Source organism: Protopterus annectens, chromosome 7.part0, assembly GCF_019279795.1.
Source record: "Protopterus annectens isolate FY-2018-M chromosome 7.part0, PAN1.0, whole genome shotgun sequence".
In the NCBI taxonomy this organism is placed as follows: domain Eukaryota; kingdom Metazoa; phylum Chordata; order Ceratodontiformes; family Protopteridae; genus Protopterus; species Protopterus annectens.
In genome coordinates, this window is record NC_056739.1 from 321,067,513 (window position 1) to 321,093,306 (window position 25,794).

Below are 25,794 nucleotides of genomic sequence, written 5' to 3' on the forward strand. Positions count from 1 at the left end.
TCGAGAGACTTGAACCTCAGCACTGAAATAAATAGGACATGCTGGAGAGACAGATTCAGAACCCAGAGGCTCCCTTCACTCTGGAATAAAATCACAGTCCAGGTTAGGCAGAGTCCCTCATTGACTCTCTTCAAGAGGAATCTTGAGTGGATGGGAGATCACAGGTTTACCCCGGGTATCACTTCTGTGTCACTGTTAGACAGAGGCACAGTATACTAACCTCGAAAAAGGGCATAGCAAAATTAATTTAAAATGGGTGGCGAAAGCCAAACACTCTCTGGCTAGGCTTATAAATGCCCTAGGGCAGATAGCCTAGTATGAACCTATGAACCATTTTCTGTTTTAACAATGACATGAGGTACTGTTTGTATTTAAGCATGTGAAACTGACAGTTTAAAGCTCTTACAGCTAAAGCAGCAGAAGTGTAAACATTTTTCCCCCATCTGTCCAGAGCTCTGGAATCCCTATCAGAGGGGACAGGATTTTTAGCAGTGGAAGCCTAACCCCTTTAGGACCCTGAGAAATTGTTTCTGAGTCTGCAACTGGGTTTTTGTAAAGAAATTTATGAGAGTCAGGGACCCTGTAGTACCTGTCTGGCTTGACTGGTGCAGAGGGTAAAGAATCAGGAGACAGACTGGATTCAGAAAAAACATCAACAACAATACCAAGCACAGGGGGGATAGCCAGGGGCCTGTGCTGAGGCAATAAAAGGAAGTCCCGGAGCCTTTTCTTGGATTCTGAATAATCCTGGCTCTCCCAATGGAAATGCTCCCTCATGGTGTGCAGGGTTTCCCCAAAAGAATAATCCTCAGGTGGAGAGGCTGAAGGTATGGACTCTTCTGCATCAGAGTCCTCATAGGGAGGGAGAGAACATCCCTGATCAGAAGAGGAATCAGAAGAAATAGAAACCTGGTCAGAGCAATCATAATCAGTATCTTGCCTAGGCCTTTTGTCAGGAGGGGGGATGTGAACCCCTAATTAAAGTAATTAGGTCTTCGGCCATTTTAAGCATCTGTTTCTTTGGCATGGATGACTGTTCTGGAGAATGCTGTACTTGTTTCTTTGTCTTTAATGGTGTTTTTGACTTTGCCTTTGCTGCTGTAGTGGGCTTAATTGTAAGCTGTGAAGGTCTGAAAACACCCTCAGAAGCCAATGCCTGCTCAGCGGCTCCGGACCCATCTGAGGGTATAGTTTCTGTACACCCAATACCTTGAGTTTCCACAGGCCACTGTGTCTCCACGTGGCTGTCGGTTATGACCTGTGGCTCTGAGGTAGCGGGTGTCAGGGGCTGCGAAAGTGCCTCACTGAGAACTGGCGAACTGGCGACTGGCCTAGAAGAGGCTTCGTCGTCGATTTTGGACCTCGGATGCCTGTCCTTTTCTTTGTCTTTGCGATTTTTATAAATTCTGGTCGTCGGTTGTTCCGATGGCATTATGTAATTAAACCTTCAGCCAAAGTATTGTAAAGCAAAATCAAACAGACGTTTAATAGTGCGTTTATTGAATCTAGCACAAAACCGACAACTAGTAACGTCGTGGTCAGGGCCTAGGCAAGGAATACAGTAAGAGTGAAAGTCCTTATGAGGTATTTGCTTCCCACAAGAAATACAATTATTAACTTTTACTGACATCGGTCTGGAGCAAGAAAAAGTTTCCCCAACAGGGTACTTAGCTTTATTGAAGACTTCGGTTCTGAAACTCAATTTAGAAAATTTCAGGAGTCAGCCGACCAGCACTTTTGAACTGCTTTTGCTTCAGGCACCGCGCGGCAAGAAAGACTGAAGAAAATGGCGTTGGTTGCAATTTTTATACCCCTGGCACACTGACGTCAGGGAAGAGGCGACAGCAACAGACGCCGGACCAAGACTTTGGAACTCGGGCTGACTGCGGGTCGCCTGCCAGCAGGATAACCCAAGTGTAATGACTGCAACTGTGAAACATGAACATCATCAGCTGGATCTGAACAACCGATCCCCTCGGCACAGGAACAGTGGGCTCCAAACCAGAAGTAGGAGCCGAACTCATCCGAGCTGAGGCCCCGAGAGGCAAAGTCGGAACAGACAGGTCAGTCAGACTATCCTCCAGAGACCCGACCGGAGAGCATCTGCTCCTAGACATCTCGATGGGTGCCGAGGAAGTCAGAGTAAATGGACCTGATGGTACTGGAGCAGGCGTCGGCTCTGAAGGCTCAACAATCATTAGGTCCAACTCTTCCGGCTGAGACGGTCTGGTATGGCTCGGAGGAGGAAAAGAAGTTGATGGCTTAACAGTCTTCGGTTCGAAACCACTTGGGTCGGAGCAGATAAAAAATTAGCAAACGCAGGTGCCTGTAGCAACTTCTGCACCACAAAATCCACATTGAAATCGGATAGGCTGATCGAGGACAGAGATGAATGTATGGAGGGTGGTACCGACTGGAGAATGGGAGACTAATACTTCGGAGACTGGTTCCAGGACTGGGGACCAGCTCCGAAAAGACAGGACGCTCATGAAGCCTTAGAAGACTTTGAAGACTTGGGAGACTGGCTAGATTTATCCTGGTCAATCAAAGCTTCCTGAAAGGAAGATTTTAAAAGTCCTCTATCAATGAGTTTTCTTTTTCTTTCATGTAATACTCTGCTAGAAAAAGAATGACAAATGGAGCAGCTCTCTTGCAAGTGCAAGGCTCCGAGACAGTAAACACAATTTACGTGACTGTTACTGACATCTTTTGCCTACACTCTGGACATTTTTTAACGCCAGACTTGGGATGTTTTTCTTTATCCTGGTCAGCCATGACACTATCTGCTATACCAAAAATACGAGTTATTCAACAAGAAAGTACGCACACACAAACTTTAACAATTTTAGAGTACACTATAATATAAATTGTAATAGCCCCTAAAAAGAACAAATGGGCTGTATAAATGTATAACACACACACACACACACACACACACACACACACACACACACACACACACACACACACACACACACACACACACACACACACACACACACACACACACACACACACACACACACACACACACACACACACACACACCAAATTTAACTATCTATAAATGCTTGTAAAACACTATACTAATTATCTATAAAAGGCAGACCAAGAAGGAAAGGGATAGTAAAGGCCTATAAAAAATGAAGGCCAAAGGGAGAAACAGAACCATCAAACATTAAAGCTATAAAAGATCTAAGATATAACTAGCAATGGCTATCAATAACTATTAATATGAGAAAAAATGTAGAAAGTTTTATAGAAAAAGCTACACTGGCCCGAGCTGTGCTTAGAAACCTCCGATCTGTTGCAGCGGCAAACTACATCCGAGGTAACTCAAGGTGCAACATGGGATAGGGACTTGGCCTCGAGCTGTCTGAAGACCTCGAGCTTTGTAGTAGGCCAACTCGGAGCAGAGGATCGGCTCCGAACCCATCTGTAAGAATGAATGGCTAGATAGAACCACTTCACATCTGTTGTTTTTATGAAATTAATTTATATAGATAGAATTTTCACATTTTTCTAAATATTTCAATAACCAAATAACAGACAGAATTCCTTAGCCTCACATGAAAGCTCTCAGCTAGATGAATAAAATGCAGCTGACAGCAGGTTTGTAACCTGAGTGGTTGCTGAGATATTGTAATAGTTAGTGTTTACTGTGACATAAAATTCAGTTTAAGACCTAGAATCTAAAGAATACTACCACTATAACAATAGCTGGTGCTGAAGAGTTTGCAATTGATACTACTTTCATAATCCATATGGTTCCAGAGATATAAACATTTGTTTGAAATGTGAGGACATAACTTGATTCTGTGAAAAGGCTTAGGCTCTGCCCATTGGAAGATGGAGTGAATGAGTTAAGAGATGACCTGGAAAAATTTTAGATCCCCATTAAACCCCAACAATGGTGCCTACACAGAACTGTTCATAGAAATCCTAAAGCTCCACAGAGGCAGCTGTACCCACAGGGAAGTACAGAACTAGCTCACAAAACAAGTACCCTGGTGGAATCACAACATTAATAGGTTGTATAACAGAAGGAACAAAAAAAAACGTAGCATAAATTAGGAGGTGCAACACCCAGTAGGATAAAAACACTCTCAAACTAAACAACTCACGAGTACAAGTAAAGTTTACCAAAGCCAAATTAGAGGCCAAGAACACTGCATTAATGGGCCCAGACAATATCCCAGGACGCCTTCTAAATAGCATGAAACAAAATATTTAAGGCTCTCTGAAACTGCTATTTAAGTGTAGCTTCCAAACAGGCTTTGTGCCTCATGAATGGAGAGCAGCAAGTCACCCTTCTGCATAAAGGTAAACCATTTACAGACTCTGGAAACTACAGAGCTCATAAGTCTCACTGGTCTTATATGCAAAGCCATGAAAAGAATGGTTATGCACATGATCAATAATGACATAGGAAACCTCCAGACACTGGACCAAACCCAATTTGGTTTCATCAAGGGCAGGTCGTGCCTAGTCATCCTGGTGGACTTCTTTGAGAAGGTCACCAAAGCAATGGCCAAGGGAAAAATGGTTTACACTGTGTACCATGACTTGGCCAAGGCATTTGACACAATCTCCCACTCGGGCATTTTTGACAAACTTAAGAGGTTAGATACAAACCCTTATGTCACCTGGTGGGGAGGCAGCTAACTCTCAGACAGCACCCAGGATGTTAGAATTGGGGAGTCCACCTCTACAAAGAGACCAGTCACAAGCGGAGTCCCTCAAGGATCAATCCTGGGGGTCCTCTCCTTTTTGGCATTTACTTCTCTGAACTCAGAGGCGATCTCTGCCTAACGTACAAAGCTATGTCAAACCCAGAGCTGTTGGGACATGCTCCACTTAAAGAAATCCCATTCCCTCCAAGCTACACGCTCTAGGGACCTAAACCTTGTCACCACAATAAACAGAACATGCTGGGGGGATAGATTCCTGTCCCAGAGACTTCCCATACTCTGGAACAGACTACCTATCTATGTCAAACAGAGCTCCTCATTAGCACTCTTTCAAGAAAAATCTTGATGATTGGATGAGAAACAGGAAATTCACCCCAGGGATCACTTCTGTGGCTCTGCTCGACAGGGGCACAGGAAAATAATTTTCTTGGGTGGCGAAAGCCAGGTTACATTTTTGGCTAGGCTTATATAGGCCCTAGGGACAATAGCCTAGTACCTACCTATGAACCTATGATGTCAAGGCCAACACGGATGGCCTCCGGCTGGCTAAATTTGCAGATAATTGCAAATTAGGAACTGTCAATGAATCGCCCACAGAAACAAATGTTCTCCAGGAAAGTCTGACACAGACATAACTGGTACAGAGACATGGAGTAAAACTAAATGCCAAGAGATACATAATAGTATCCTTCGGGAAGTCATTCACCACTGGTAACCATCATACTGACAACACATCCCCAAAAGTGGACCCAGTAGTCAGTGACTTGGGGACACACACAGACAGTAATCTAACCTTTGACCATCATGTGTTTACAGTAGTGAAAAATTTGTTCTATGTTGTGCAACTTATAAACAAAGGTATGGCATCCATGTCCAAAGAAGTCATTGTTCCACTGTATTTAACATTCATCAGACCTATCATTGAGTACAATGCCCCCTTTGGTATGTACCTAACCAGTCATATGCAACAATTGGAATGTCCACAGAGGTTCCAGGAAGTAACATGTCCTATGCAGACCACCGCAAGGCCCTACCCTTCTATTCTGTCTCCTACATGCTCTTGGGGGGACATCTACACCTGGCATACAAGACACTGTCAGATCCCACTCTGATAGGCCTCCTGCATATCCACAAAACAAACGGCACCAGAATTACCTGTTCTAAAGTCTTAAAACTTGCCTGTGATATAAATAGGACCTGCTGGCTAGACAGGTATATACCCCAGAGAGACTACCCCTTCTCTGGAACATGCTCCCCATCCATGAGGTCACAAGTTCCTCCCTAATCCAATTCACGTGCAACTTGGACAACTGGACGTGGAATAGGAAATTCATCCCTAGCTCGGCACCTATGTCTCTAATGGACAAGGGCACCCTGCAAATGATTCATCTCCCAGGCCTCTGCTAGTAAATTTTCCACCTCACAAGTTCCTGCTTACACTTATCAAGGGTACCAGAACTTGTTAGAGATTTGTGAGGCATGGCTAGGCTTATGAAGGCCACTGCGGCAGTTAGCCTAGTAAACACCTATGAACTTATAAGAAATAAACTCACTTGTGACACCTATCTACAGCTATGGACACTTTGGCAGTGTGCCAAAATACTCTGGTCTCCAGGAGATTTTCAGAACTAAGATTGTTAATCTATACTTATACTCTCTGTTGGATTTTTATTCCCGTGGGCCTGGACTGAAAATGGTCTTTTACCAGCTGGAATTTTCCTAAAATAAAAAAGGCAAATAAATACACAAAGAGGCAATACAAGTAAAATTTATAGTGCAGTAATGTTACAAAGGTGAGCACTGCACAGCTAAGAAATAATCAGTAAAAAGCATCAATCTGAATGCAGAAGCAAGTAGTACAATAATGTGCAAAATACATCTAATAAATCTTCAGTTTGAAAGATGAATTACAGATGGAGTGTCTGGCTGCAGATTAAGAGAGGTCTTAAGAAGTTCACAGGAGAACAGACTGATAGCAGGAAGGAGTGCTGAAATGGAAAATGTAACAGTTTTACAGTTAAGTGATATGGTGGAGAGGAAAGTTCTCATCTGCAGTGCTAGTGACTATGGTCAGACTGTTGTCCCGGATGCCAGAGGATAATACCGGGAGAGGCAAGATCTGAGCAAATGAATTAAAGTTTCCATGTTGGAGGGGTGCACTGCTTACCATCCTCATGGTGGAGACTGGGTGTATTACCTAGACGGTAAGGGGTAAAAAAAAAACAAAAATAAACAGCCATGCAATGTGCTTACATGTCTGTCAGCCTTATTCTGCTAAAGAAACAGATGAGGCTATGAGAATGTAAGCCCTATAAATCCATCCAATCAACAGAATTTAAGAAAACAGAAGTCATACACTACCAAATGCATGGGTTTTATCTGGAATTTGGTCTTTCACACACCGTTTCCTCTACTGCCTCAAAAATGAGGCAAAGCAGCAGCCAGTACTACCACAATGTTTCGGCATATGGCCCTCTTTTAGAAGTGCAAAACCTTCAGCTTCAAAAAATTAAACTACTACTGTTAAAAGAAACACAGTGACCATCAAAACTCAATGTAAGATCTTGCCACTTATTTACCACAACATCAGAATTTGTAACAAACTTCATAGTCACACATTCACAAAGTCTCACTATTCAGATAGGTGCAGTTCTGGTCCTCAATTTCAACAGGAGCCCCACTAAAAGCAATCCTATTTCATCACTAAAAAGGTGCCCTGGGTCACATTTTAACCCTGTCATCTCCAAAACCTACCATATCTAAAATGCACAGGAAACTATGTAATTCTTAAGCGCAAACAACCAAATCACGCAAAGAAAAATGTAGCAAGCATGTAAGCACACAAACTAACAATGGCCACATATGTAAACTATGAGCCATATGAACATGGAACCCATGATGGCCACATTAATTCTGAGTTATGTAGTGAAAAGACGACAAAACAAACAGAAACAAAAGAATTGTATTACCAACAGAACTGCATTATGCATGAAAATTCTATATTTACCTCTGCAATTTCCTTGATTTTTCCATCCATGGAAGGAGGTAGTTCAAGAGGATAATGTTTTAAGGAGTGAGGTGTTCCAGGTAAGGATTTAGCAGACTGCAGTGGGTAGTGGGAGTTGCCACTTCGTAGCTCTGCAAACACAATGAATAACCCTGTCAATAATGATGTTAAATTCTTTAAAAAAAATATGGCCGAGTGTCTGAAGGTTTATATGCATCACATCTGTAAGACAAAGTCACATCAGAAACAAGCAAATTGTCAGTTATCCCGATGTACATGAAATGGTGATATACAAGTTCCCCTACTCCCTCCTCCCATCCACAAATCAGATTTTTTTGCATAATTTATCTGCTGATAAAAATGCAAAAGATGTTCAAAATGTTAACTGCTTTACCAAAGCTAACTTCAGCAAAACATCAAACCTGTAACAACATAGGACACATTGTTGCCAGAACTGCTCTGTTAGCCAAGTTGGGAAGGTCAGAAAACATTTCAGATTCAACATTACATGCTGTAAGATGCAAGGCTTTTTTTTAAATTCAAACCAGGTGATAGTTGGGAAGGTCAGAAAACATTTCAGACTCAACATTACATGCTGTAAGATGCAAGGCTTTTTTTTAAATTCAAACCAGGTGATACTGGTTTTCCCAAAGACACTTTTTTTTTGGCAGGACAACATATGTAGCCTTGGCAAAATGCAATACCCAAACAAAAAAATGTATCAGATAATTTATAATCTGTCACATTAATAGATTAATACAAACTGATAAATCCACTTTCTGTACTCTGTTTTTATGTTAGCTGCTGCAGAATGTTCATTACTGAAAATATCAGCCTGCAAGTCAAAGCCCTATCACCTAGTGTCACTCAGCCTTAGCAAATTGTAAGAAGAAAACAGGACTGCAAACTGAAAGAAGACATGCACACGGAATTAAGTAATCTAGCATAGACTGTTCCATTTTATTACTTGAAAGAATCATTTAAAAAAGTTCAGTGATGGATAACTCAGAGAACAAAGTAACTGAAACGTTATCAAACTATGAACTCATATTCCAGGTCTATAGAGACAGACACACTACAAGTACAGCACAGCTAGTTACATTTGCAAGCTACTAAACAGATTCATACTACATGTCCGAGTTTGATTCCTTCTGTCTCTACTTGCATACTATGTGACTTTGAGATCTCAGCCTAATTTCGTAGTTTCTATAATTCAGGTAACTTCAGGCAGAGCCACTTGTTTATGATGACATTGTTGGGTTAAAGCCCTTGCCCTTCGTGTCGGGTAGAGATGCAAAAAGGCAACAACATGCACCATTATTTGATACAGACATAGATCAGCTTCCAAATGAATGACTCCAAAACCATTCATGAGGCATCTGAAGACAGTGACTGAGTCTGTCTGAGACATGGCCTCCCTAAAATGTGACTGGCTATGAGGAAGTGAATGGAGTGAGTGATCCATTGTCAGACTCTCGGTGTCTCCTGGCAAATCATTCATGATCGATTTCTCCCTTGCCTGCTGACATACCTTAGATAAGCCACGTCATCACATTTTGTACAGCTATGGGCCTTGTGGAAAGTGTCCCCAAAAGGCTGTTAGAGTTAGGAGAAATACCCTCGTAATTTATTTATCAGATTGTTTGTTTATTTACTGTTGTTTAAGTGGTTGTGTGGGTTAGTCTAAAAACCTTTTCCAGTCACAATCCAGGCCTAAGGCAGCAAACTAAAGTATTAGAGAGGTAGACTTTAGAGAATAAACATTCATAATTAACACTAAATAATAGGCAAAATCACTTTACAATCATATTTGCAGATTAACTGAAAATATGACAACTGTCTGTAGGGCACAAAAGAATGAACAAATATTTGCAGTGAAATGTACATAAAAGTATTTGCAAAATGAGTAAATGACAGCATTTACAGAGTGTAAATGACTTAACTTTACGTACAGACTCCAGAATGTTATTCACAATCACATGCTCAAGAAAGTATGTAAAAGTTAGTAAATGCTAGCATTATATTCTTATAACAGCAGGACAGTGTTCACAAAAGGATAACTGAGGTATAGCAGTCAGTTCATAATTGCAGAAAAATGCCTGCAAAGGACGGTTGACAGGTTACCTAAACTAATCCAGAAATGATACCCTGCATTTGTTAAGTACTGGCAGTTACAGATGCTGTTGGAGGTGCACTAACAGACTCCTCCTGTTATTGTACAAGTAGTAGTTACTCTATTTTGACGACATTACAATAAGATGGAGCCACTCTGGGGAAGTCGTCTCCAACAGATCAAGAAAAAAAGTCTGGCCACTGTTTTCTAAAGGCCTTACAAGAACACTGCTTGTTCAGTTCTGTTCTTTTCTTGTTTGTTTAATGATGTGGAGATGCAACTCCTGAGATAACCTGATGCATAGGATTGTCAGTTCAGTGTAGTGCCCTCACCTTGCTGCAGACAACTAATGTGATCATCAGTCTGCAGCTGTAAAGGACTTCCCAATCTTAAGTGGGCTGTAGCCAACAATCACTGAAGAAAGAACCTGTAAGCCTTGAGAGAGGAAAGTAGCTATAAGACTACGGGAACACTGCACTAACAGTCCCCATGTATAGGCTGGCATAAGGAGCCATGACCATCGCCAATGTCATAAATCCCAGGTTCCTGAGACCCAAGTCTGCTGATAAAGAATAAAATTACACAATTTGAAATAATGCATTCTGCACGACCTGAAAACATCCTGGGGTAGTAGAGACGGACTCTGGATGGTGACTGGGGTGTGTCTGAAAGAAGTTTGAGCTGGTTCCAGGTGTGACTTTGCAAGATCCACTATTACCCCCAGAGAAAGGAAAATGAGCACACTGCCTGTGACAAACCAAAGCTTCCATGGATGAAACAGTGAGAAGCCAGTTGTCTAAATTAGAAAGAATATTTGCACCCTGTAGTTTCTGGTGAACTGCTACAATGGGCATGCATACGGTGAACACCTGGAGGTAAGGGTGAGACCAAATGGCAGACTCTGGAATTGATAAAAACTAGCTCCACTCCAAAACTTCAAATAGTTCCCATATTCTTTGCTAACTCTGATGTAGATGTATGTATTTTGGAGGCTCAAGAGGCAGATCAAGTCTCCATCTGACATGCACAAAACAGATGGACTGTACTATGATCACATGAAAAGTTTCATCGGAGATAAACAATTTAGACCACTCAGACCCAGTACTGGAATAAGGTCTTCTATTTTCAAGTAAAAAACAAGGAGTGCAATACCAAATATTTATTAACAAATATTGAGCGCTTTCATCCATAAAATGCAAGAGATACATGTACAGTGTAGACAAGTTTGCTGCATCATTGCTTAGATGGCAGAAAATCTGTTAAGGTTTCTGTTTCCGATGTTTCTCAGGTGTCAAAAGATGCTTAAGAAAGTGCCTTGAGGGGGGGGGGGCTGATACTACTTCTACAAATGCAGCATTGACGGTGGTGATTTAGAAGGTATGCTTGGTTGCACTCCCAGAATTTTTCTCATGACTTAATGAGATTATGAATGCTCCTTTTGAGTCTTGTGTGTGTATTTGATACTGCAGCTAATCAAACTCAAACACCTAGATAACAGAGATAAATCGATTGGAAGGAGTATTGAAAATGTTTCATATTCCCAAGTTATTCTTTAAGCAAGATCATTTTTGGCAGCTTAACAAGCTGACGTCTCAACCGAACAACATCTAAGGCAATAAAAGGAAATGGCAAGATGACAACTCTGCCAAGCATGACAAGAATGGTTCCTTCCCTTGAAAGGATATCCCCCATCCAGCATTTGAATATGCAGAGGCACCCATCTTTATCAAGTCCACTGTCAGATGGCTTGTCTCTCAAGTTGGCTCTCTACAAGGCAGCCTGGCCATCAGTGGTTTCTCACAGATGAATGCTAAACACTGTTGGCTGGGGTTTCAGATGCAAGTGAAAAGATCTTCTGCCTCCATTCCGTAAGTTCCAGAAAGTACTAGACTCAAGGGTCATAGAACTGTCCCTTCTTCAGAAAGGACGAGAGTTTTCTTCTCCAGTATATTCTTGGTTCCCATAAATCAGCAGTCATGCACACACTGTTGTGGGACCTTTCTTTTTTGAAGGTCTGTCAAAGTCCCCAAGTTCAAGATGCTCACTCTGCAGACAGTAGTTCCTTGGTTTCAGGACCACTGCTCAGTGACTCTGGAGTTTATGGATACTTTTCTTCATAACTCTAGACCTCATCACTTCAGGGGATATCTGAGATTTGTTGCGTCTGGTTTGCACTCATCAGTTTTCTGCATTGCCCTTTCAGCTATCAACTGCAACTCAAGTGTTTTCCAAATACCTTACTCCAATAGTGGCCCACTGATGGACTTTAGGCATTTATTTTTTTTCCCTATACTTGGACACCTTATTGATCTGTTCACGGTCTCTGTCCAGGTGTGCAGAATTGCTAGAGAAGGTCTTGTCCTAACTCTCCCATCAAGGGTTCAAGTTGAACCGCTTACAGCCATGTTGGACACCCCTGCCAAGAGTAGTCTTTACGGGGTACATAACTGACTTAAACAAGAGTTTTTCCTGAAAACAAGGTCCTGTTATATTCTGTTTCCAGAATTCTCCCAGGGAAATGTCACCTTGACGAGAGAAGTCCTACAAATGTCTGGACTGTTGGCTTCCATTCTTCTCATTTTACCACTGGTCCACCTTCACTTGAGAAAAAAAAAATCAATGGCATGTCTGAAATTGTTAGACACAGCACCTTCTTTCCCTAGAATCCCAGTTGCCAGTGCTGCCTTTCATCAGATAAGAATGATAGTGGTGTACAGATCAGCTGAGTATCAATCCAGAGCTTTCGTTTTTTGCACCCCACCCACTCCCGCTGCTGATACCATCTGTCTAGACAGATTTGTCCAATTTTACCTGGGGAGCAGTGTCAATGGGGATGGAAATACTATCCACCTGGAAACCAAAGGATGCAAGGAAACACACCAATATCTAGAATCATACCTTTGAAGTCCTTCATCACCTTTGGACTCTGGGTCCTCTTCTGGGGGTTTGCGAATATAACCACAGTGATGTGGTACCTCAACAAACTAGGGTGTATGAGGTCTTACTCTCTGTACCAATTGGCAATGATGGTCTAGGAATGAGCTTTTCAGCATTCTCCGACTCTTCAGGCATTATACATATCATCAGAGCAGAATATTATAGTGGACTGACTGAGCAAATCCTGGGCAGACCCGTATGAGTAGATGCTCAATGCAGTGGTGTTACAGGATCTAGTCCAGATGTGAGGAATGTCTCAAACAGATCTGTTCAACTCCTTTCAAAATAGACAGCTGGAGAAATTCTGTTCCAGACATCCTTCAGACATGCTTGGAGGGCAGACCCATTCTTGTTCCCTGGGGTGAGAATGTTCTTGCGTTTCTACCCTTTTTATTGATTTACAAATTACTTCTGAATGTTCAAACAGAACTTCAAAAGATCACTGTTATGACCCCCTACTGGCCCAGGCAATCTTGGCTCTTCCGGTTTGTAGTACTGGCCAAGGTCCATTACCACAAACGTCCTCACACTCTGGACCTGCTCTCAAGTCTCAGGGGTGACTGGTGCACCCTGACTTGGAGAAACTTCTACTGACAGAATGGATGACTTTATCTTGCACATCCTCAGGAAACAAGTGACTAAATGGAGACAACAGGTATTAATGGAGGCCAGTAAACCAGTTATTGGAAAATACTCTCTCTACAAATGGTTAAGACTTTCTAAGTGGTGCCAAAGTGGAAAGCGAGTGTCCATTTCGTTTAATATCCCTCTGGTCTTAATGAAAATATTTTTAGCACCTTACACAGGTCAGGCATACGTTTATCAACCAAAGGAGAAGTTGTGGACAGCAATTAATACAGAGTTTAAGATTTTATCTGGACGAGAGTGTGCAAGATTCAAGTGGGCTACGTTGATCCTTCAAGTGGGCTACGTGGGCTACGTTGATCCTTCAAGTGGGCTACGTTGATCCTTCAAGTGGGCTACGTTGATCCTTCCAATAGAAAAAGGTGGTTTGGGATTACCAGATATGAATGGGTATTTCAGAGCTACACATTTAAAGCTCCTATACATAGCACAAGCACAAAATTATAATTCAAAGTGGAAAAAATGATGATGAAACGGGGGAAGATCAAGAAACAAGGAGTGACTGGGATTTTGGATGCAGCTCCTTAAGGAGAATTACAATAACCAGAGTATTATATTAATAAAGTAACAAAAAGTAATCCAAGACCTAAGCCAACACTGGGATGGATGAAGGATATTCTGTCAATAGGGTTGCAGAGAACAAGCAAGTGGGGGAAAGAATTTACTGGAGAAAACTGGCAAATGAACTAAGGTGCCAGGAGCAAAAAATTGTGTGGGGGGGGGGGGGATAAGAGAATGGGAACAGGCCAATAATTCATTAGGGCTGCAGGCTATAGATTGCCTTCCTCCATCAAGGATTGATATCGGAGTACAGGGAAAGGAAAATAAATAATGTCCTAAGTGAAAGACCAGTACTGGTAGAGTTTTAAGTAGAATCAAGAACAGAAGCTGCTTTTAAAAAAGGGACGGTTAGTAGGGCATATACAATATTGCACGATAACAAAAGGAATCAAAGTAGGTTGGGAAGGCAGACTGGATAAGCAACTCCTAAAGAAACAATGGGAGAATATATGTATGGCTCCCAAATATGCAACAAAGTCTAGAAGATTGCTTGAAAGTATTTGCATAGGTGTTTTGGTGCCCCAGATAGATTCTGAGGAGTTTTTCTTCAAGTGGACTGTGGGTGTTGGGGCTGTGGTGGAGAGAAGGGAGGTGGCTGGGGGCATGTTTTTTGGGAGGTGATGGTTTGGGGATTCGGTGTAGACTGCTCTGTTCGGAGGTGCTGGGTAGGCAGACTGATGTGGTTGGGGAAGTAATTTCTTTTGGTACTGATGGAGGGTCAGTGTTGCCTGCACATGTTGGGTTTGGTTCTGGTGGCTGCGGGGTGAGTGGTTGCTGAAAGGTGTAGGTTGAGGTCTGGGCCAGCCATGCTGTGGAGGTGATGAGTGTGGTGGCTGAGGCAGAGGAGCTGGGGGTGGGATCTTTGCAGAAGGGTGAGAGCAGATAGCATGAAGGAAAATGGAAGTAGTGGGAACACTGTATGAAGGGTGGTATTTTGGAGGGAGGGTTGGGGGAGATTGATTCTTCACCCTCACATACAGGCAGTGGCAGGAGTTCTGAGCTTTGACAGACTGCCAGGGGGAGGGCAGCAGGGCACTACTTCTCATATGTCAGTAGAGCAGTGTGTTCTACAAACGATTACTATTACAGATAAATGGAACTTATGCAACTATGTTAGCTTCTTCCTTCCATGACATTTGCTCATAAAATATGCCCAGGCAGATGATAAAATTATGCTTGCACTAATTACCCTTACACCAATAAATACAAATGTTTGCAGTTAAAAGCATTCTCTAAAGTCTCCTTGCTCCTTTTTCTGTTTAAAGCTTTCACTTAGTGTCTCACTGCTGTTCTGCTGTGATAAACATTTCTGTAGTGTTTTCTGCCTAAAATAGTGTAGCTAGTAGCTGTAGCATAGTCCAATTTCAGACTTGCTGTCTCTGGGCCTGGTTGTTTGCTTGTTTGCAGTGGCTGCTTGTCCTGAGCACATTTTCCAGGCCATCTTGGATTAGTAGAAGCCATTCTTCACTTTGAGAGGATCATGTTGATTGGTCACTGGCTGGTAAAGGTTGGCTGGTCTAGGGCTTGGAGTATGCACCTCATTGGTTCTTTTGAGCTTTCTTTGAAGTTGTGTCAGGTTGGAACCTTCTAGTACTTAAGCCCTACCTTTGAGAGGGTTTCTGCCTATTCCTACTGACCTGAACGGAAGAGGGTCACTGACCACAACTCTGATCTGTGATATGCAATAAGTATCCTGTTTTCTTGCTTATTTTTACTAGTTATTGCTTATTCTTACCATTTATTGCACTTTGTCTGCTGCCTACTTTTTGCTGTATTTTATTGCTATAAACTAATCTGCACTGTTGTACTGCAATTGTCTGCCTTACTGGGCCTGTTAAATCACTCTCGTTACTGTCTCACTGTTTGTAAAGCTTTTTTTTAGCCAAGTTTCAGTGTGTGAAAGGTATTAACTAGAAATTTTCTACATTTGTTAAGCATCTGTTTGCTTGTTCTGATTTTCCTGCCAAGGAGTGCATCATAAAACTGATATGTTTGCAGTTAAAAGCATTCTTGCTTCTTTTTCTGTTTAAAACTTTCACTTAGTGTCTCACTGCTGTTTTTCTGCTGTGATAAACATTTATGTAGTGTTTGCTGCCTAAAGTAGTGGTGCTAGTAGCTGTTGCATAGTTGCCCACCCTCAATCCCTATTGTTGTCTTGTTCTTAAACTTGGTGGTTTTGCAGTTGTCCATCCCTACTGTAAAATTTGATCTGAGACAAGCCTCCCAGTCCAGTCTCTAACTTTCTACCTAATACAGAGAGAACATTTGGGAAGGCCAACCCCTTACTTTCTTAAAATTGAAAGATCTTCTGTTCCTCCTGTCTCCTTTTCCACTTTACTAAAACAGTTTATTCAGCTGCTTTTACAGTATTTGTGTTTCCTCCTCCTAATCTATTATTTCATCTTGCTTTTTCTGCTACTTGTTCTCTAAAGTGTTCAGTTGTGTCTTTTCTGCTGCATTTATTACTGCTCGTTTTAGCCTGTTTAAATTATAAGAGTTATTCTAAGCCTCTTAGTTTTGGTTTAGCTTTAGGTCTACCCCTTAGCTCTCCCTGGTCCCTCTTCCTCAGATTCTGACAAATAAGGATGGACAATTTCCTATAGTTTCTCCTGCCAGCCTGGTTGATATGGGCATCCTGAGACAGTGTAGCAACTGCTTCATGTACACAGACAACCATCTACTACTACCACCTAGGGACACAATTTGTGAGAGATGCAATTACATTAAGAACTTAGAGTCTATGCTCTCTGTACCTCACAAGCCAGTATATCTGCCACCAAGAAGGTTGTCAACACAATCACTACACCTAAACACTACCCACAACTACACAACACACACCCACATATGCAGAGGTTCTAAACAAAAACAAGACCTTGGAGGCAAAAACGCACGCAAACTCCACAACCCTCCACATCATATACCACGCATAGTCCACACACCTGTTTCTCGTAACCACTAAGGCCTAACCATATACCAAACATATTAGTCATAGGAGACTCCATTGAGAGACACAGATGTGCCACTCACCAGGATGGATAAAGAGAAAGTCACGGTTAGTTTTTCAGGTGCCAGAATGACTCGTATCATACATGAACTCTCAAGTCTCTCAACAAGTAATGTTATGACTCTGTCATTGTCCATGCTGATGTGAACAACTTGAGCCATACCTCCCTAGACTATATGAAGACAGACATGATTGAGCTCATTGAATACGTGTCCCATGCAGGTATGTCCCTAGCCTTATGCATCATTCTACCGTCACCCATAATGATGCCTTAATACTAAGAGAAAATGACTGACTAACAACTGGCTTAGTTTCTGGTGTCATTCCAGGGGGATCCAGTGCCTGACTGCCTGGGAAGATATGACTGACAAACAACGATGCTTTGTTACAGATGGCCTGCATCTATCTCATTTGGGCTTCTGGCATTGGCCCTTGCCTCCTCCATGGTGCCTTTTTAGGAAAAGTCCTGAGGTCTATACTACCAACATAAAAATATCAATAAAAACGCAAATTAAAGGTCATGTGGCTGAACGCTAGGAGTCTAAACATGAAATTGCACTCATTGCAAGCATTCTTAACCCTGGAAGATGTTGACATTTGTGCAGTCACAGAAACCTGGTTCAAAGTTGCGGAGAGTACCCCAGCCTTAGTTCAGACCCCAAACTGTGGGCAGCAAAGCCGAAGGAGGTGGAGTTTCAATATATATTAAAAACACACACATCTCCAGGCTGGTCAAACAGTATGATGCACAGGAGACACTCCAGGTGCAGTTATCCATTGACAAGACCCCTATTCAAATCATAGCTATCTACAGGCCCCAAATTTGACTCAAGATGCCCACTCCTCCTATCTGGACCTCTTCAAATCAAGATTCAACTTTTACCCTGATCCTGGGCAACTAACTACCCAACCACAGATTGGAAAAACTACTCATGCCAGAACACAAATGCCCAAAGATTCCTCGATTTTATCAATGCAAATGCCTTGGAACAGCTAGTCGATATCCCCATAAGAGAGGATAATATCTTGGACTTGGTATTAACCAACATGAGTAATCACCGCAGCACCCTACAGTATCCTCCTCCTTGGTAAGATCCGACCATAAGGCGGTCACTCTCGAAGTCATCATCTCCCCTGATCCCCCCTCTAGCTAGGGTCAAACAAAGAAAACTTCCCCAAAGCTGATTACAACCTCCTGAGAGAAGGTATAAAGAGCTTCACAGCCACCTCCCCCTCTGTAGGATCTGGCACCAATGTCCAAATCTACACCAAAGTACTATACGAGCATTTATATAGGTTCATAGGTAGGTACTAGGCTATCAGCTCAAGGACCTAAGTAAGCCTAGCCAACAAGGTTCCCTGGCTTACGCCACCCGAAGAAAGTTATTTTCCTGTGCCACTGTTGAGCAGGGTCACAGAAGTGATCCCAGGGGTGTATTTCCTATTTCCCATCCACCCATCAAGATTTTTCTTGAAGAGTGCTAATGAGGAACGTTGCTTGACATAGATGGGTAGCTTGTTCCAGAGTATGGGAAGTCTCTGGGAAAGGAATCTATCCCTCCAGCATGTCCTGTTTATTTTGATGTCAAGGGTTAGGTCCGTAGAGCATATAGCTCGGAGGGATTGTGATTTCTTTAGGTGTAGCATGTCCAACAGCTCTGGGTTTGACATATCTTTATATGTTAGGCAGAGATCACCTCAGAGTAGGCGATATGCTACGGAGTAAAGCTGGAGTTTTTTGAGACGGTCAGTGTAGGGCATCTGCTTGAGGCCAGTAATCCTCTATGTGAGGTACTTCTGTGGGCATTCCAGTTGGTGCAGATGTCTTGTGAGGTACATTCCAACAGGGGCATTGTACTCTATAATGGGTCTAAGGAGTGTCAAGTAGAGGGGAACAATGACCTCTTTTCCTGGATGAGAACCCTTTTGTGATGAGGTGCGCCAAGTAGGATTTCCAGACTACTGTGGCGATGTGATTATCAAAGGACAGACTACTGTTCACCTGGGTCCCAAGCTCTCTTATCACACATTCGGTGTTAAGCAGACTGCTGCCTATGTGGTAGTTCATGGGTACATAGTTTTTATCAAAGGGGATGACGATGCACTTTTTGGCATTGAGCTTGAGGCCATGGCTCTGACACCAGGCATCTGTCTCAGTGAGGCCGGTTCTGTAGGATGTCCACATCATTTGGGGACACTACTATGGCTCTTAGTTTGCAGTCATCTGTGAACTTCCTTAGCCAGAGGCCTTCTGTGTTAGCCTGTACTTCAGAGAAGTAAACAGGAGAGGTCCCAGGACTGAACCCTGTGGTACTCCACTTGCCACTGGTTTGAAGGCAGATTTGGAGTCTGCAACTTTTACAGTGTGGGTTCTGTCAGTGAGCCAGTTGGCAACCCATCTTGTGATGTAGGGATTTATACCTAGTCTAGTGAGTTTAGCTATAATTCCAGAATGGGGGATGGTGGTGAAAGCCTTGGCTAGGTCAAGACAGGCTGTGTGAACCACCTTACCCTCGTCTACGGCTTTGGTGACTGCCTCAAAGAAGTCGATCAGGTTCAGGAGGCATGATCTGCCTTTCACAAACCCAAACTGGGTGGGGTCCAGAGTTTTGAGGTTACCAATGTCTTTGTTTATGAGTTCCATGATGATGCGTTCCATGGCCTTGCAGACCAGGCTCGTCAGGCTAATAGGGCGATAGTTCTCAGGATCAGCAGTGGCTCCCCCTTTGTGGAGTGGGATAACTGTTGCTGTGCGTCATTCAGTGGGCACAAAGCCTGATGTGAGGCTATGATTGAACATGGTGCTTAGGTGGGGAGTCAGTTCATTCTGAAGTTTGTGTAAAACGCAGCCTGGGATGTTGTCCGGTCCCATGGATGCTGTGTTTTTGGCTTTAGAGAGTGCAGCTTTTACCTGCCATAGTTGTGATTACAGGGACTCTGCATTCTTCCTGTATAGATATGGGCCCTTTAGGGGGTGAGAGGGGGGTAAAAGTTAGCACTGAACCTATCTGCCAGGATGTTGGCAATATCAGTTGGTTCTTTAATTTTTGTGCCGTTGTGCTGAAACTCAGAGCAGATCTGGGTGTTGCCATTGAGATTCTTGACATAGCTATAGAATGCTTTGTGGCCGTCCTCAGAATCAGTGGTGATTTTGTTTTCGTACCTAGCTTTGGAGGATCTTATAAGGGACCTTAGCTTCTTAATGAAGCTGACCAGGGAGCTCCTCCACTCATGGGATTTTACTCTCTCTTGCAACAGTTTCTTCTTTCTGTTGTACAGTTTGTTTATGGCAGGGGACCACCAGATTGGCTTCCTTTTTTGGAGGATAGCATATTGGTTCTGTTTGGGATAGCATGATCCATGCACTCGTGCAAGTGCTTACAGAGTGCATTTGTGTAGGATTCAGTCATAACTGTATTGTCCATCTGCATGGGTGTCATGAAGTTCGTCACTTCTATCTTAAGAAGCATGAAGTTGGCTTTGGAAAATTTTTTTACAGTGGTTTCCTTAATGGGGGGTGGGGGCAGGATGTGGATATCTAGGGTGAGTAGCTTATGGTTGGACCGGACCAACAAGGAGTTGACCAGGTGTGGAACATCAGTCGCTCATGTTGGTAATGACTAGGTCTAGGATACGGTCGCCCCTGGTGAGGGTGTGGATAAGTTGATCCAGGGCATTGGAATCTATGAATTCTAGAAAGCACTGAGAGAAGGAGTTGGTACAGGAGTAGTTTTCCCAGTTAATGGTGGGGTAGTTGAAATCGCCCATTATTAGGGTGTTTGGTTGAACCCGAATATTTTCCAGTATATCAAGAAAAGAGGAGTGGGAATCCTGGAGCATGGTGGGGGATCTGTAGCAAGCTACAATTTGGATTGCAGTTTTGCCCAGAGTTAGTTGCACTTGGATAACCTCGGATGCATTATGCTGAGCAACTAGCCTGGAGGTGTGGATATTCTTAATGAATACGGACACACCACCGTCTTTGGTGTTCTGGTCCAGGTTACATGGCCGAAAAGTGTGGTATGAGTTAGAGCCTGGTAGTGCAGGGGTGCTCTCTGGAGCCTTGAACCAGGTCTCAGTCACTGCACAGATATCAATGTTCTCCATTTTAAGGAGTGCCTTGAGTGAGTGCATTTTGAGATTCAGACTTCTAGCACTGAGTAGCATTACCCTCAGTTTTTGCTTGCCTGTTTCTGTTACGGTGGTGAATTTGTCAATTGAACCTTGCCTAAAAAAGGCACTACAGGGGCGGCAGCCTTAGCCAGTACTCAGAATCCCAGGGGCAACCGGTGCAGGCCATCTCTGGCAAAGCATCGTGGTCTGTCGACCATGTCGTCCCAGGCAGACAGATACTGGATCCCCTTAGAATGACACCAGGAGCTTAGCTAATTGTTGGAAGTCACATAATTTTGTCCTTGCACTGCGGTATCATTCTGGGCAATGGCAGAATGCTATTCAGGGCTAGGGTCATACCTGTCTGGGCAACAAGATCGGAGAGCTCTTCCATGTCTCTCTTCATGTAGTCCAGGGAGGTACGTCTTAGGTCGTTCACACCAACATGGACAATGACAGAGTCGTATTTGTACTTGCTGTGGAGTGACCAGAGGGCGTGGGTTATGTGACGGATCCTGGCACCAGATAGGCTGGTACCAGTGACCTTCTCCTTGTTTAGCCTGGTGAGTGGGACATCAGTGTGCTTGACTATAGAGTCACCTATGACTAGTAATGTTGGGTACGTTTTGCTGTGGTTGAGCGGCACAACAAGTCTGTGGGCTGTGTGTCATTTGGGTTGTGTTGGGGGGTGGAGGTTGCTTGCATTTCTGCTTTGGGGGTCTCTGTTGCTTGAGCAGATTATTATTGAGAGCCTCCATGAATGTGTTTGTGTTTCTATGTGTGGATCTTGGTGGTGTAGATTTAGTGGGACTATGTGATGAGTGTGGTGTGGTGCAAGTGTTTACCTTCTCTTCTTAACTGTCAAGTTCAGTCTTGGTTGGAGAGAGCTTTACCTCCAGTTTGGCTAGATAAGTGCATCTTCCACAGGTTGTAGTGTTGGGTGGTAGGAGGAGAGGGTTGTCGGTGTACATGAGGCAATTTCTACATTATCCCCAAGATGCCCAGATTCATCAGATAGACAGGAGAGAACACTGGGGGCTGATCCTTGAACATTCCTGAATAAAAAACTATTTCCCTCTACATAACGGAGGAAAGGGAGTACAACAGCAGTTTTTCTTTAAGCAAGTGAGGAAAGAAAGTACAAAAACGGTTTTCCTCTACGTAATGAGGAAGGTTGAGTGTTGTAGTAATTTGTAGCTTATTTTGTGCTTACAATAAGTTCTGAACAAGTGCTGAGCACGAATAAGCAAATTCAAGTGCTAAAACTAAGAATCTGTATCTGGACTAGACTAGTTACAGGAAAGAAAAGTGCAAATGCGGGCTTTTAAATCAGAAAGTTGAGAGAGATGGAGAAATTGCCCAAATGGCCAATAACTACAACTTCTGGGCCAGAAACCACTCCTTATGTGGTAGATAGGTTACCTAGTGCTTACCACTCCCACTGATAAGCTAGCAGGCTTCCCTACAATACAGAAAGGCTTGGGGGGGGGGGGATCAGGAGCTTACAAACAGTCCTGGATACAGCAAATCTGTATCTGGACTCTACTAGTTACAGGAAAGAGGGGAAACAAGTGCAAATGCGGGCTTTTGAATCAGGAAGTTGAGAGAGAAATGGAAAAACTGCCCAAACGGCCAACCACTACGGATGCATGGAATCAGGAATACCAGACAAGACAAACTCATCTTCCGCAAAGAAGAGTAAACCTGTCTGGTGGACATCTGCAATAAATAAACGATATAACAAAAGGAACAAACTGCTGTCCAGGACCAAGAAGGAGCAGGTGCCCAATTTAAAGCAATCTCTCCTTAGCCTGAGCAAGCAAATAAGAGCATAAGTTAAATCTTCTACAGCCAACTTCGAGTCCAAATTGGCCACATCTACTACAGACAATCAGACAATCATAAGGCCTTCGTCACATATGTCCACAATCTCAAAGGAAGCACCCAGAACTGGTAGTCAAGGACAACACATACACAAATGCTGTAGATATAGCCAACCTACTGGCTGACAGATTCCACGAAAACTTCACCCCTCTGTCCCCCCATCAGTAAATCAGGACATCCCCAGTACCCTCCCCCCTTATCTCTAGGGAACAGGTCATCGCTGCCTTCTCACAAAGGCAAAAAATACAGCCTCCATTGGACCCGATAACATCCCAGCTTGCATCCTACATGAGCTCAGGCATGAATTTGCAGCACCATTAGGCACCCTATTTAACCAAAGCCTAAGTACTGGCTTTATCTCGGCCAAGTGGAAGACGGCCACTGTCATCCCTTTACACAAAAGTGGAGCACCCACTGATCTGGGAAATTACAGACCCATCAGCCTAACTAGCCTGATCTGCAAGGCCATGGAATGGATTATCATGGACCTCATTAACAGGGACATTGGCAACCTCCAAACCCTCAACCCCACACAGTTAGGCTTTGTCAAGGAGAGGTCATGTCTGTTAAATCTGGTTGACTTCTTTGAGACAGTCACCAAAACCATGAACGAGGGGGAAGGCGATACACACCACCTACCTTGACCTGGCCAAAGCCTTCAACACTATTCCCCACTCGACATAATAGATAAACTCTCTCAACAAGGCATCAATCCATATGTTACCAGATGGGTAGCAAACTGGCTCAATAACAGAACTCACCTAATCAAAATAGGGAAAGCCACCTCAAGCAGTAGGCACTAACAAGCTGCGTACTCCATGAATCAGTCTTGGGCCTCTTATTTGGGACCTACTTCTCTGACGTGCAGGGCAAAACCAGTGAGCTATGGATGACCAAGTTTGCAGATGACTGTAAGCTGGGCACGGTCATCAATTTCCCCAAGTGACGTGGATGTCATCTAAGAGGGTCTCACCCAAACAAATGTCTGGTGCCAGAAGCATGGCCTCAAGCTGAATGCCAAAAAATGCAGCATCATCCCCCTTTTGGGGAGAGTGACATCCCCACATATTATCACATTAATAACATCCTAAGAATGCAATCAGTCGTGAGGGATTTGGGCAGCCAGGATAATAGCAACCTGACTTTTGACCACCATATTACTTCCACTGTAAAGAAAGGTTTCTACTTGGCTCACCTCATAAGCAAAGGTCCTCATCCAGGAGCAAAGAGGTCATAACATCCCTGCATTCTTGCCTTATAAGGCCAATTATTTAGTACAACGCCCCCTTCGGCATGTACCTCTCAAAGCACATGCGGCAGCTGGAGAGACCACAGAGATTCCTCACCAGCAGAAAATCCAGGGCTTCAAACATCTACCCTACACAGGCTAAAAGCCCTGTCCCTCTACTCAGTTTCATACAGACTCCTCAGAGGTGGCCTCTGTCTGGCATACAAAGCAATCTCAGACCCCGCCTTGATGGAACAGCTGCATATCCACAAGTCAAGCTACCACTCAAGTAACCCACACATGTGACCTCAACCTGGTCTGTGGCATCAACACGACTTGCTGGCAGAACAGACTTGTATCCCAGAGACTCCCCCATCTGTGGAATATAGTCCCCCTCCACGTCAAGCACAGTACCTTATTATCCCTTTTTAAGCACAACCTGGATAGCTGGATGGGAAACAGAAAATACACCCCTGGAATTCCACCTGTGTTTCCTGCTGGACAGGGGCTTTGGGTGCTGACTTGTCTAAATATGGGCTAAAATCTTTGATAGGCTTATAAGGGCCTCAGGGCCAATAGCTTAGTAACTTCCTATGATCCTATGGAGTGAACCTGTGACCTAAAGACAGGGGTTAAAACATAATCTTCCATCATTTCATTATTCCCCATTAAGCATTCATCCTGACCATTCTTTTATCTGACTTGTCACTCTTAATTATGTCACTTTCTCAATGTTCTTTAAACCATTTCCTACCCACAGTGTGCGTCATCTAGGTAATTTCCATACTCATATTATTCTGAGCAAGGTAACACATTTAAAACGCATCTTATATATTCCACATTAATATCACGACAGTGATAATTTATTTTGCCAGCTATTGCTCCCTTATAATCACAAGACTGCTCCAACTAGTCTATCAGTAATGTAACAGGCCAACCAGGTTTTACCTCTTTAGTTACAATAAAAGTCTGAAAGACGATTAACACAGAATTCAACTTTTTATGTTTTTCCCCCCTTTTCAAGCTGGTCATGCAAGGCACATTAGCACAAATGACTTTCAAACATCCATTATTACCAAGTCATTCTTAATCTTTCCTCTCACATTTTTATGCAAGCAAGTCTCTCCTTTCCCTCATCAAGGTCATAAAGTCCCAAGAGAGTATATTATTACCACCTCTCTCTGTAAAATTTGCCACCCCATTAATGAAGATGATCTTATTTAATTACAATGCCACTCATTCTTATACTTAACTATACGACCACCACAAAATTCATTTATTTCACTAACTTAGTAGTATCCACAGTATTAACCAATAGTTATAGCTCCTTCATCACAGTCCGCTACTGTTTTTTTCACTATAAATACATGACAGGAATAAATTTATAATTGGTTTCAATCTTTAGGCATTCCACAAGTGTACAATTTAGTGCTATAATAAATTCCATGACAAGCAAGTCCTTTCAAATTCTGAGTACTATATCAAGATGCAAAAGTAACAGTCTTGTATCTTAATCTCCAGGCCTCAACAATGCATACACTAAGTGTACACCATGAACAGACAACACAGATACCTTGCAACTCGCACCTTCTTTTTAATTTTAGTTTTACT

The 25,794-nt window shown here is 43.0% G+C and overlaps 1 protein-coding gene across 4 annotated transcripts in view; it reads right to left on the reverse strand.

Annotated features, from left to right (window-relative positions):
- Positions 1 to 25,794, reverse strand: part of AMPD2 (adenosine monophosphate deaminase 2) — an 855,139-nt gene that overhangs the window by 514,127 nt on the left and 315,218 nt on the right. For all 4 annotated transcript variants that reach the window (XM_044076870.1, XM_044076869.1, XM_044076868.1 and 1 more), the window contains exon 2: positions 7,699 to 7,829. In XM_044076870.1, coding sequence (XP_043932805.1) covers positions 7,699 to 7,829 — 131 coding nt within the window. The remainder of the gene's footprint in view (positions 1 to 7,698; positions 7,830 to 25,794) is intronic.